The sequence below is a fragment of the Muntiacus reevesi genome, chromosome 13 (assembly GCF_963930625.1).
Source record: "Muntiacus reevesi chromosome 13, mMunRee1.1, whole genome shotgun sequence".
NCBI lineage: Eukaryota > Metazoa > Chordata > Mammalia > Artiodactyla > Cervidae > Muntiacus > Muntiacus reevesi.
In genome coordinates, this window is record NC_089261.1 from 24962807 (window position 1) to 24976536 (window position 13730).

General features: G+C 47.3%; 1 protein-coding gene across 2 annotated transcripts in view; it reads left to right on the top strand.

The window, feature by feature from the left end:
• Positions 1-8190: 8190 nt before the first annotated feature.
• Positions 8191-13730, top strand: part of GLT1D1 (glycosyltransferase 1 domain containing 1) — a 110169-nt gene continuing 104629 nt past the window's right edge. For both annotated transcript variants that reach the window (XM_065904840.1, XM_065904841.1), the window contains exon 1: positions 8191-8258. In XM_065904840.1, coding sequence (XP_065760912.1) covers positions 8191-8258 — 68 coding nt within the window. The remainder of the gene's footprint in view (positions 8259-13730) is intronic.

The window sequence follows — 13730 nt, forward strand, 5'->3', positions numbered from 1 at the left end:
AGTGTCAAGAAACTCCATCCATAGTTCTTCAGGCACTCTGTCTATCAGATCTAATCCCTTGAATCTATTTGTCACTTCCACTGTATAATTGTAAGGGATTTGCTTTAGGTCATTCCTGAATGGTCTTGGGGTTTTCCCTACTTTCTTCAGTTTAAGTCTGAATTTGGCAATAAGGAGTTCATGGTCTGAGTCACAGTCAGCTCCCAGTTTTTGCTGACTGTATAGAGCATCTCCATCTTTGGCTGCAAAGAATATGATCAGTCTGATTTGGGTATTGATCATCTGGTGATGTCCATGTGTAGAGTCTTCTCTTGTGTTGTTGGAAGAGGGTGTTTGCTATGACCAGTGAGTTCTCTTGGCAAAACTCTGTTAGCCTTTGACCTGCTTTGTTCTGTACTGTAAGGCTCAATTTGCCTGTTACTCCAGGTATTTCTTGACTTCCGAATTTTGCATTCCAGTCCCCTATAATGAAAAGGACATTTTTTTTTTGGGGGGGGGGGACGGTGTTAGTTCTAGAAGGTCTTGTAGATCTTCATAGAACTGTTCAACTTCAGCTTCTTCAGCATTACTGGTCGGGGCATAGACTTGGATTACTGTGATACTGAATGGTTTGCCTTGGAAACAAACAGATCATTCTGTAGTTTTTAAGATTGTCTCCAAGTACTGCATTTCGGACTCTTGTTGATTATGATGGCTACTCCATTTCTTCTAAGGAATTCTTGCCTACAATAGTAGATATAATGATCATCTGAGTTAAAGTCACCCATTCCAGTCCATTTTAGTTCGCTGATTCCTAAAATGCTGATGTCCACTCCAGAAGGCATTGATTAAATGAATTACAGTGCATACATACTCTGTAATATTTTGGAGTTATTCACAGGATACTATAGAAGTGGGTTCTAAGTATTGCTGATATGTTTTTATATTACTTTCCTATGAGTGGAAGTCGCTCAGTTGTGTCCGGATTCTCCAGGCCAGAATAGTGGAGTGTGTAGCCTTCCCCTTCTCCAGGGGATCTTCACAACCCAGGGATCGAACTCAGGTCTTCGGCATTGGAGGTGGATTCTTTACCAGCTGAACCACAAGGGAAGCTGCATAACAAGTGACCACAACCTTAGCTGCTCAAACAACACTGACCTATTATCTGAAGTCTTTGCAATTCAGGAGACTGGCGGGGCTGACTGGGTTGTCAGCCCAAGGTTTCACATAGCTGACAGTAAGGTGTGGGACGGGGCTGAGAGGTCACCTAGAACTCCCGTACTAGTGGTTGATTCTAGTTCTTTGAGGTGGTGGTGGGAGGCGGGGAGTAGGGCTATCCAATTCCTGCTGGCTGACATCTACTACCTTCTAGTACTCCTTGTCATGGGACTTCATTTATTTCCAAAGGCATCTTTAAAGAATCTCCCTGACATCAAATCCTCTCTCATACTTTGCATCTTTCCAACATCAGGAAATGCCCAGTCTCTTTAAAGAGACAGTTACTGGGTTTGACTTAGCTTGCATAATCTCCCTATGGAGGGCAACTGATTAGTTTTGTTTGACTTTTTTGTTTGTTTGTTTGTTTTGTGGACTATAAGTCTTTATTAAATTTGTTACAATATCGCTTCTGTTTTGTGTTTTGGTTTTTTGGCTGCAAGGCATATGGGAGAGCTCCCTGACCACAGATCAAACCCCCACCCCCTGCATCGGAAGGCTAAGTCTTAATCACTGGACCACCAGGGAAATCCTATGGGCGACTGCTTTGGGGATTTAATCACTTTTGCAAATTCTCTTCATGGCATCACCTGGATAAGTGTTTATATGGAAGAATGTAAAACAGGAGGTGGGAAATCTTGGGGGCTGAGGTAGAATGTTGCCTATCATAATTGTCGAAAGAGCAGTTACCGCCTCCCCGCCCCCCAAAAAGTGTAGAGTGTTTCTACATTTTGTAACAGTCACAAACACAAAACAGAATAAAAATCAGCCACAATAAAATAGTGAGTCCAAAGCAGAGCTAAAAAAAAATCACAGTAAAAAATCCACACTCCTTGTGTTACTTTGGGAAGTTTCTATGCCTGTTTCCTCATCTGGAAAGTGGTGAGAACCATAGTACCTACCATCTAGGACTGGGGGAAGGTCCAGGAGTATGCTGAGTGCTTAGAATGTTGCCAAGCTCAGGGCCCACAACCACTGCTGGGATGATTATATTTACCTGTTAAGTCTGGAAAAACCTGCAGAAGTACTAATAGCGCTGCTCTCAGATAGTGGGATGCTGTGAGATTTTAAAAATCCGTTTACCTGTATGGCTATGTAATAAAACTTGGTCATGTAATAAAATAAGTTGACAACCTGAAAGAATAACTATGAGCCTCTGCAAGCAACAGGTTGTTACTGGAAGCAGTTGGAACATCTTCCCTTTAGTAAAGCTCCAGTGTGCCCAGAACTGGACCTGTGTCTCTTGTGTAATTAGAAATAGGAAGCCGTATAGCTGTCAGACTCACTGTCCGCTTCAGCACTGATAAGGATCTTTAGGGTGAGCATCCTCCTGCCGAAAAGTTCGGAAAAGAGTCTGCTCAGCCATCAGGACAGCAGTGGGAATCAAAGGCCTGCTTTCTTGCCCAAAGCTATAAGGGAAAAGCACTTAGTCCTGGTTGACTTCCTCCTGTTCATTAAACAACACTAGAAGGAACTAGTTACTTTCAGACTAACAGCTTTTTTTTTTTTTTTTTTTTGTCACTTTCAAATCTGTCAGTGAAAGCCAGGAAAAGGAAACAGAATCAGCACACTTAAACCACAGTTCTACATGTATCTTTTTTTTTTTTTTTTAATGAGGATTTCTCACTTGCCTTCCCTTTCCATCTCTCGCTCTCTGTCCCCCACACACACCATTTGTAGTTCTCAGTACTAAGGAGAAGAATGAAGATGCAAAGATGGAAAACTCTGGGGACTTCCCTGGCCATCCAGTGGTTAAGATTCCACTCCTCCACTAGAGGGGGTGTGGGTTTGATTCCTGGTTGGGGAACTAAGATCCCACATGTCAGGGTGCAGTCAAGGGAGGGGGGAAAAAAGGAAACAAAAAAAGATGGAAAACTCTGATGGAAACAAAGAAGCAGAATACCCCATTTATTAATGTCAAGAAGGGCAGGGGGAGGGGAGGTAGGGGGAGGGGATGGGGGGGATGTAAGTGTTGACTTTTTCTCTTTTTTTAAATCACAGAGCCATTTTAAAAGCCAATATGCCCACAGTGCCCTCCCTTGAAAATGCTATCACTTTTATGCAGGGTAGATAATAAAGTTTCATTTTCCCCCGCCCAGAGCTAGGAATTAGAGAAATAGTCTGAACAAACACTATGATTAAAAAAAAAAAAAAAAAAAACGTACGTTTAAAAAAAAAAAAACAAAAAACACACACACACATATTTTGCATTATGTATATTTTAAGACCCTTATGTTAGAAGCATCTGGAGAAAACTCCTCCGAGATGCCAAGTTCTACCTCCTCACCCCCTCATAATTATTTCTACATTATTCAATAATAACACAGTTGTCTTCGTACCCTTTTATATTACCTACCTGGGAAAATCATAAAAGACTTCATCAAAATGAACTAATTAACTATGATACTGTTTATAGCTTTCCTCATTTTACAAATGGGTAAACGAAAGCCATGAAAGGATAAAGTAATGGGCCCCCAAAGATATGTCAGAATATCTTACCTCATGGAACAGGTGTGTTCCAGGAAAACTGAATAAAAGTGAGTTTCAGCCTAGCAAAGTCTACCATGGTAGCACTGGCTTTCACTAAAAAAATCAGAAATGCATTCTCAAGGGAATAAAATCTCACAACAGAGCAAATTCAGTGATTTTATTTAATTCAACAAACATCTATTGATGTCTATCGTCTGGTGTTGGACAAGCAAAGGTGAGAGCATTGAATAAGCTCAGGACCCAGGTGCTGGGTGGGGCTGACCACTCCCTGATCACAAAACATAATGAGGTAAGTAGAGAAGAGAAGAGAGCATGAGGGGTGGGGAGGTAGAGAACAATTCCAGGTGAGTCATTGGGGACCTGCATACATGCAGCCATCTGTGAAAAGGAGCCTCTGAAATGGGTTAAATGGTGGCCCTGAAAAAGAATATTTTTGGTCACCTGAGATCACCATTTTATTCAGGGTGGCAATATACCCAGCTAACAGACTGCATTTCCTAGCTGTCTGGGATGGATGATGCACACAGTAAGATAAAGTCATAAAGGCTGTGTGAAATTCCAGGAGGAGCCCTTAAAATGAAATGCAGCATTATATCCTTCCTTCCTGCTGACCTAAAATGTGAATATGATGGCTGGAGCTCCAGCAATCATATTACACCTAGAGACTATCTTAAGAATAAAGGCCAAACACTATGATGCTGGAGAAGAAAGAAAGAGGTCTCTGTCCTTGGTGACTATGGAGCCAAGATATAAACTTCAACTTCTTCTAACAACAGGAAGACAAATTGAGCTCACAAAGAAATTGAAATGCACCTACAACCACTGTGATAAAGTGGGGCGCTCAGGTCCCATCTGTTAAACAAGGAGGCCACTTGACTGAGGGCTTAAAGGCCCTGCTGCTTCCTTAATCACACCAAAAGAGAAAAAGTGAAAGTGTTAGTGGTTTAGTTGTGTCCCACTCTTTGCAACTCCATGACTGTAGCCAACCAAGTTCTTCTGTCCATGGAATTCTCCAGGTAAGAATACTGGAGTGGGTATCCAGCCATTCCCTTCTCCAAGAGATCTTCCCCACCCAGCGGTGGAACTTGGGTATCCTGCACTGCAGGCAGGTTCTTTCCATTTGAGTCAATCAAACCAAAACCTAAGTTGTAAATGCCTCAAGGTTACAGAACTGAAACCTAAGGATAACCAATCACAGAGAGCCAACTAAGCTTTCAGCAACAAGAGAAGACTCTACACATGGATATCACCAGATGGTCAATACCGAGATCAGATTGATTATTTTCTTTGCAGCCAAAGATGGAGAAGCTCTATACAGTCGGCAAAAACAAGACTGGGAGACTTAAATTGAAGAAAGTTGGGAAAACGACTAGACCATTCAGATATGACCTAAATCAAGTCCCTTACGATTTTACAGTGGAAGAGACAAATAGACTCAAGGGATTAGATCTGATAGAGTGCCTGAAGAACTATGGACGGAGGTTTGCGACATTGTACAGGAGGCAATGATCAAGACCACCCCCAAGAGAAAGAAATGCAAAAAGGCAAAATGGTTGTCTGAAGAGGTCTTAAAAATAGTTGAGAAAAGAAAAGACACAAAAGGCAAAGAGGAAAAGGAAAGATATACCCATTTGATTGCAGAGTTCCAAAGAATAACAAAGAGATAAGAAAGGCTTCCTCAGTGATCAGTGCAAATAGAGGAAAACAATAGAATGGGAAAGACTAGAGATCTCTTCAAGAAAATTAGAGATACCAAGGGAAATTTTCATGCAAAGATGGGCACAATAAAGGACAGAAATGGTATGGACCTAACAGAAGCAGTTGTATTAAGAAGAGGTGGCAAGAATACACAGAAAAACTATACAAAAAAGATCTTCATGACTCAGATAACCATGATGGTGTCATCACTCACCTAGAGCTAGACATCCTGGAATTCGAAGTCAAGTGGGCCTTAGGGAGCATCACCACAAACAAAGTTAGTGGAGGTGATGGAAGTCCAGTTGAGCTATTTGAAATCCTAAAAGATGATATTGTGAAAGTGCTGTCCTCAATATGCCAGCAAATTTGGAAAACTCAGCAGTGGCCACAGGACTGGAAGAAGTCAGTTTTCATTCCAATCCCAAAGAAAGGCAATGTCAAAGAATGCTCAAACTACTGCACAATTGCACTCATCTCACATGCCAGCAAAGTAATGCTCAAAATTCTCCAAGCCAGGCTTCAACAGTAAACTGTGAACTTCCAGATGTTCAAGCTGGATTTAGAAAAGGCAGAGGAACCAGAGGTCAAATTGCCAACATCCGTTGGATCATCGAAAAAGTGAGAGAATTCCAGAAAAACATCTGTTTCTGCTTTATTGACTATGCCAAAGCTTTGACTGTGTGGATCACATTAAACTGTGGAAAATTCTTCAAGAGATGGGAATACCAGACCACCTGACCTGCCTTCTGAGAAATCTGTGTGCAGGTCAAGAAGCAACAGTCAGAACTGGATATGGAACAACAGACTGATTCCAAATTGGAAAAGGAGAATGTCAAGGCTGTATATTGTCACCCTGTTTATTTAACTTATATGCAAAGTACATCATGAGAAATGTTGGGCTGGATGAAGCACAAGCTGGAATCAGGATTGCCAGGAGAAATATCAATAACCTCAGATACGCAGATGACACCACCCTTATGGCAGAAATGAAGAACTAAAGAGCCTCTTGATGAAAGTAAAAGAGGAGAGTGAAAAAGTTGGCTTCAAGCTCAACATTCAGAAAACTAAGATCATGGCATCTGGTTCCATCACTTCATAGCAAATAGATAGGGAAACAATGGAAACAGTGAGAGAGTTGATTTTGGGGGCTCCAAAATCACTGCAGATGGTGAGTGCAGTCATGAAATTAAAAGACACTTGCTCCTTGGAAAAAAAGTTATGACCAACCTAGACAGCATATTAAAAAGCAGAGACATTACTTTGTCAACAAAGGTCCGTCAAGTCAAGGCTATGGTTTTTCCAGTAGTCATATATGGATGTGAGAGTTGGACTATAAGAAAGCTGAGCACCAAAGAACTGATGCTTTTGAACTGTGGTGTTGGAGAGGACTCTTGAGAGCCCCTTGGATAGCAAGGAGATCAAATCAGTCAATCCTAAAGGCAATCAGTCCTGAATATTCACTGGAAGGACTGATGCTGAAGCTGAAACTCCAGTACTTTGGCCACCTGATGTGAAGAACTGACTCGTTGGAAAAGACCCTGATTCTGGGAAAGACTGAAGGCAAGAGGAGAAGGGGAGGACAGAGGATGAGATGGTTGGATGGCATCACTGACTCAATGGACCTGAGTTTGAGTAAACTCCAGGAGTTGGTGATGGATAGGGAGGCCTGGCATCCTGCAGTCCATGGGGTCACAAAGAGTCGGACACAACTGTGACTGAACTGAACTGAACTGAATTTCCTTACTTTGCTTCTGCCTTTTATGTATAATAGCCTTTCCCCTGCTCCTATCTGTGGAGTGCTCCTGGCCTCTTCTGGTTCAGTGCCACCCAATTGGGATAAATTTTTGTTTAAACTTAAAATTATGCTTCAGTTTATCTCAACACCTCCAAAGGGGGCAACGGCTTCTTAGCTCAGGCAACTGTGGGAATGATGGCTTCAGTCAGTTCAGTCACTCAGTCGTGTCCGACTCTTTGCGACCCCATGAACTGCAGCCCGCCAGGCCTCCCGGTCCATCACCAGCTCCTGGAGTCCACCCAAACCCATGTCCATTGAGTTGGTGATGCCATCCAACCATCTCATCCTCTGTCCTCCCCTTCTCCTCCCGCCCTCAATCTTTCCCAGCATCAGGGTCTTTTCAAAGGAGTCTTAATATTGCAAGATCTCTCATTTTCAAAAGATGTCAGAAATCAGGTCAACCTGATACCCTTGGGAGTCCACTTATGGCCTCCTCTGGTTCCTGTGGGAGGGAATTGGTCATCACTCCTTGTGCCAGGCGGTGGAAAGGGACTCACGACCCTTGGTCCCCAGGGGAGCAATGGGCAGCCACCCTGGTTTCTTTGAAAGAAAGAGAGAGAGTGTGTGTGGGGGGGTGTGTGTGGTGGGGAACCTGTGGCTAACCCTGGTCCCTGTGAGAGGGGATTGTGGCCACCCACCCCTCATCGGCTCGGAGGGAAGGGACCTGTTATCATCTCAGGTTACAGTCCACGTGGACGCGGACCTATGGTCACTCTGGGACCACCAGAGGAGCCTCTTCTGGTTCCCATGGAAGGGACCCGCGGATGCCCTGGTGCTGGTCCCATGGGAGGGACCTCGCGGACCACCCCCACCCCCACCTTCCCGGGCACGCGCCCCGCTCGCCGCCCCGCGCGCCCCGGACCCCCGGCGGCGGAACCGGCGAGCGCGGGCGCGGCCTGCGGAGCGGCGGGCGGACTGACCCAGCCCGGCCGCCCGCCGCCCCGGTCCGCGTCCCCGCCCCCGCCCCGGGCCCGGCCTCGGCGGGCGGTGGATGGCCGGGCGGCGGCGGCGGCATGCGGCTCCTATTCCTGGCGGTGCTCCGGCGGCACACGGGCAACGCAGTCACGGCCCAGCGCGTCCGGTAGGTGCGGCGGCGCCCGGGGCCTTGGCGAGGGCACCGGGAGGGGCCCGGGAGGGGGTCGGCCTGGCTTCCCCGAACCGCGCGCCCAAACGGACCCGCCGGCGGGCGCGGGGCCCGGGGAGCGCGGGGCTGCGAGGCGCGCGCTGGCTCGGCTCCGGCGCGGGGGCCCGGGCCCCTGCCTGGCGCTCGGATTCTAATGCGCCCCCCGGGGCCGCTCGGCGGGTGACCCCAGTGATACAGGGCACCAGGATGGCCCCGCGAGGCAGCGCGGCGGAGGCTTCTCGGCACTCTCCGCGCGCATCTCGCCGGGGCCGCCTTCAGGGATGCCCCGTATTGCTTTTGAGTGCCTTAGGTTTGAGGAGACAGCAAGGAAACCCCAAGTCGGGGCTTCCGGACGCCACATTTCAGTGGCGACGCTAGAGAAAGAATAAAAACACAGGGGTCCATGTATACAATGATACCTATAGACACAGACCAGGGGCCGCGTGTGCTGTTTCAGGCAGGATGCTCAGGAAGGCCTCCCTGTTAGAATGACATCTGCGCAGAATCCTGGGTGCCAGGGGCATTCCTTGAAGCTGGGGCGGGCTGGCGGGGTGTGGGGGGAGGGCTGGTGGCTAACCAGGATTTCCAGGCGGAAGGCGCAACCAAAGTGCAAACCTGTGCTCCCGCATCCTGCCATCCTAAGTACCTCCCCCTGGACTTCCTGGTGGTCCAGTGGTTAAGAATCCACCCTGCAGTGCTGAGGATGGAGGTTCGATCCCTGTTGGGGGAACTAAGATTCCTCAAGCGCTGTCACATGGCCAACATACCCGCTTCACCCACCCAACCCACCAAGAAATAAACTAGTCTTCCCTCTTCCTTACCTAGCCCCCTCCCTCCCGGTTATCTTCTGAACATTTATCTTCTAATGCATTTGCAGTTTTCTTGTTTTCTAGATTTACCCCTCTACATTTTCTCTTCTCCCTGCTGGAAAGTAAAAGTCCTCAGGGCAAGGAGGGAACTGATTAGTGCCTGAAGTTCAGTTCAGTTCAGTTCAGTTCAATCCCTTAGTCATGTCTGACTCTTTGCGACCCCATGGACAGCAACACACAAGGCTTCCCTGTCCATCATCAACTCCTGCAGCTTGCCTCAAACTCATGTCCGTAGAGTCGGTGATGCCATCCAACCATCTCATCCTCTGTTGTCCCCTTCTCCTCCTTCCTTCAATCTTTCCCAGCATCAAGGTCTTTTCCAATGAGTTGGCTCTTCACATCAGGTGGCCAAAGTATTGGAGCTTCAGCTTCAGCATCAGTCCTTCCAATGAATATTCAGGACTGATATCCTTTAGAATAAACTGGTTTGATCTCCTTGCTGAAGTTTCATAGCAGCCTTTTTTTTTTTTTTTTTTTTTTAAGGCAGAGTGTCTTGCTTCATGTAATTTCTCAATTGACTTCCCCTCTGTGAACATGCTTCCTCATCATGGGAATGAGTGATGGGGCCACGCCTACCCCTTCCTGTCCCTGCTTTCTCCTTCAAATATGTTAGTTAGCTCTCCTGAAGTGCATCTGTGAGAATGGCCCACCGGATACATCAGTGTTCTGAAGTTTACGGTTTTTCCCATGAGAATTTTCACCATGCGGGTTTAAGATGGTGATACTGCCATCACTCATTTGGAAGGCAGCTATGCTTGCCACTATTTTTTTTTCCTATGCTGTGCCACATGTGGGATCTTACTTCCCTGACTAGGGATTGAACTTGTGCCCCCTACAGTGAAACTTTGGAGTCTTAACCCCTGGACCACCACAGAAATCCCAGTCATCACTCATTTGGACACAGGTAGCCAGGAGGCACGGGCTTCCCTGGTAGCTCAGACAGTAAAGCGTCTGCTTACAATGCAGGAGGCCTGGGTTCAAGCTCTGGGTTGGGAAGATACCCTGGAGACTCCAGTATTCTTTCCTGGAGAATCCCCATGGACAAAGGATCCTGGTAGGCTACAGCCCATGGGGTCGCAAAGAGTCAGACATGACTGAACGGCTTCACTTCAGCCAGGAGGTACACAGTGGTCTTCACCCTCATGGAGCACATTCCGTGAGGGAAAGAGAGATTTGGGGATATTAACCAGGAATAAAGGAGGTGATTGAGGCTGTGGGTTCAGAGAAGGGCTGTCTCAGGAGGTAATATTCAAATAAAGACCTCGTGGCAGATGGAGGCAGTCTCTTAGGGATCTGGAAGGGTGGATGGTCCCAAGATATGGTAATAGCTCAACACAGGCCCTGGGACCAGAATAGGCTCTTGAGAAGCAGAAAGAAAGCTGTGCTCCCTGGACTGTGGTGAAGAAAGGAGGTCAGAGAGAGTGGCCAGCCCAGCAGAGCCTGCGCGCATAGTTTATGATTTGGCAACTAGAGAAAGCATCCATTATTTAACATTCCACTCCTTAACGCTAGCCACACGTGTGTGCAGGCTAAGTCACTTCAGTCATAACCAACTCTTTGCAGCCCCATGGAGTGTAGCCCACCAGGCTCCTCTGTCCACGGGATTCTCCAGGCAAGGATACTGAAGTGTGTAGCCATGCCCTCCTCCAGGGGATCTTCCCGACCCAGGGATCAACCCCTGTCTCTTATGTCTCCTGCATTGGCAGGCAGGTTCTTTACCACTAGCAGCATCTGGGAAGCCCCTCAAGATGCACACATCAAGCCAAATTGCCCAAAGGCCCTCACCCATGAGAGGGCTTCCGGGGCACCAGACAGGCACTGGCACAGACATTTAGCAAGGGTGCAGGGCCCTTTAGTTACTGTGCTCTTTTTTTTTTCCTGGTTGAACAGGTCATAAAATATTGTTCTCTGCTTTGGTCTGTCTCTCTCATCAGAGCCAGGCTTTGGTCTCTCCTTCTCAGGAGAGAAGATTGCTGGGGATGGGAGTAGAAAAGGGAAAAAGCAGAAGTTGCGGGAAGATATCTTTTGTCTTTCGAAAGCCTGGGTTCCTTGAGGAAATGATGCTGGGTATCCTGAAGGGCAGGGGAAGGAGGTTTCTTTGGCAAGACTTCCCTGGGCGCTGATTACCAGAAAGCAGTGAGAGCCAGAGGTTCAGACTTTCTCTGAGGAAGACTCCTGTGATCCTCCAGTGACCCTGGGCCATGGGGGAGGGAGCCCCTCCAAATGAACAAGATTGGGGTTCCGAACCATCAGTCTACCTGGGCAGGCTGAGTTGGATAAGACTGGGCTTACAAAAAGGAAAAATGGGTCCATTCTTGCACCCTTAAGCTTGTAGTTGTGAATGAACACCCGATGTATAAATAGTGATGCTGGTTTGCGATGCGTACATCCACACGGGACAGGACAACATACAGGGCACTCTGGGAAACTATTCTGGGCTGGACTTAGGCTGGTTCAGGTCTCCTGCCTTCACTTGCCAGCTTCCCTGCTTAAGATCTCTAAGATCTAGGCCAGGATACATAATCACAGCTCAAACCTGCCCCATAGGTTTGTTATTAGGATCAAATGTGAGTTAATACATTTTCAGCGTTTTGAAACAGGGCTTGGTACTTAGTACACACTCAGTAAACGTGGGCTAGTCATGAGAATATGTACCTTATTTGGCAAAGCAGGGGCGGGTCAGTGTGAAAGGGGTGGTGTCTCAGGTTGAGGGGCAAGCAGGTGGGATGTTGGTAAAAGTGGATCCCTTCTGGACCAAATTGTGCAAACCAAACAGTATAGAATATTCTAGGTCAGTGATTTTTTTTTTTTTTTTTGGCTGCATCTTGAGTGATGCAGGATCTTAGTTCCCTGACCAGGGATTGAACTGGTGATCCCTGCAGTGGTTAAGCTGAGTCTTAACCACGGGACTGCCAGGGAAGTCCCATAGGTCAGTGCTTCTTGATGGGAGCAGAGGCCAAGAAAATGTGTGAAGGAGGAGGGAGTGATTTTGCCCCCAGGGAACATGGAGCAGTACCTATAGGCATCTTTGGTCCTCACAGCTCCTGGCATCCTGTAGGTAGAGGTCAGGGTACAGCTAAACACCCTCCAGTGCACAGGACAGCCCATGATGGAGACTGAATGAGCTCAAAATGTGAGAGGTGCTGAGGCTGACAAACCCTGCTCTTGGTGGAGTCAGCAGATGTGGCTGGAGGGGTAGACCCAAGTCACGGAAGACCTTCAGTTATTCATTTATTTTTGGCTGTGCTGGGTCTTCATTCCTTCGAGAGTTGCTACTCTTTGGTTGCAGACCGGCTTCTCATTGCCGAATTTTCTGATGCTGTGGAGCAGGGGCTCTAGGGCACATGGGCTTCAGTAGTTACGGCTCACGGGCTCTAGAGCATAGGTTAGTAGTTGTTCAAGGGTTAGTTACCCCATGGCATGTGGAATCTTCCCAGACCAGGGATCGAACCTGTGTCCCTGGCATTGGCAGGCGGATTCTTATACACTGGACCACCAGGGAAGTCCTGTTTGCAGAATTTTAAATACCCTGATCAAGGCCTACTCTCTGGGATTGTCTCCTAAGCCCTGTGAATGTTAGAAACCTGCATCAGAGGTTTGTTCACCAGCATGCAGCGTGTCATAAAGAAGCGAAGTGTTTAGGGTGCGTGGTTTGCTGCACAGTTATGGGGGCCTTTGTGTGGAGGAGAATCAGGCAGCCCTGCCCACCCAGCAGCCCTGCTGTCTGCATCTCCTTTTGGTCAGTGTCCCCACTGTGTCACCTGGCTCAGCCAGAAGCCAGGTCCAGCGAGGGGATCCATGGTTCCCTCCTCTCACTTCTAATCCCCTGAGGCTCTCAACAATTTCCAGAAGAACCCAAAAATCCTGAGGATCCTCTGAGCCAGGCAAATAGGTTCAGGTCAGTTCCTCACAGTAAAGGTGGAAATTTAAATTGCACAAGTGAAAAAAAAGTCATATCATTCTCTTCGGGACAAAGTAACGGGAGATGAGGTCAAAGGACACCTCCTGTTAGGCTAAAATCAATAGCAGGGCTGGGTAGTAGGTCAGAGATCCTCCACCTCTAAACTCAAAGGTATTTATTCTCTGGCCATTTGCAGGGAAGGTTTGCTGACCCCTGCTCTAAATCAGACCATCAGAGACTTGATAGATTACTGCGTCCCATACCTAGAGTTTTGTCTGCAGCGTGGCTAAAGGTTTAAGGATGTCAACTACAAACTGGCACTTGCCAAGAGCACTGCCAGTAACTGAACAAGGGCATTTGCCATCTGCCTCTGCGGAGATTGAACCCTGCGGTGCTGCAGCCGTTGACCTTCAATACCCCTGAGGGAGTTTAGGGTGGAGAGAGGCACTCTGCTCCAGGGAATCTAGTGGGACTGGTCTTTAGATAGTTGGATATTTTCAGGTGCAGATTCTATGATCCCAATCCTTTTTGTTTGTTTTGTTTAGTTGCCCAGTTGTATCTGACTCTTTGCATCCCCATGGACTGTGGCACACCAGGTCTCTCTGTCCCTCACCATCACCCTAAGTTTGCCCAAGTTCATGTCCATTGCATTGATAATAC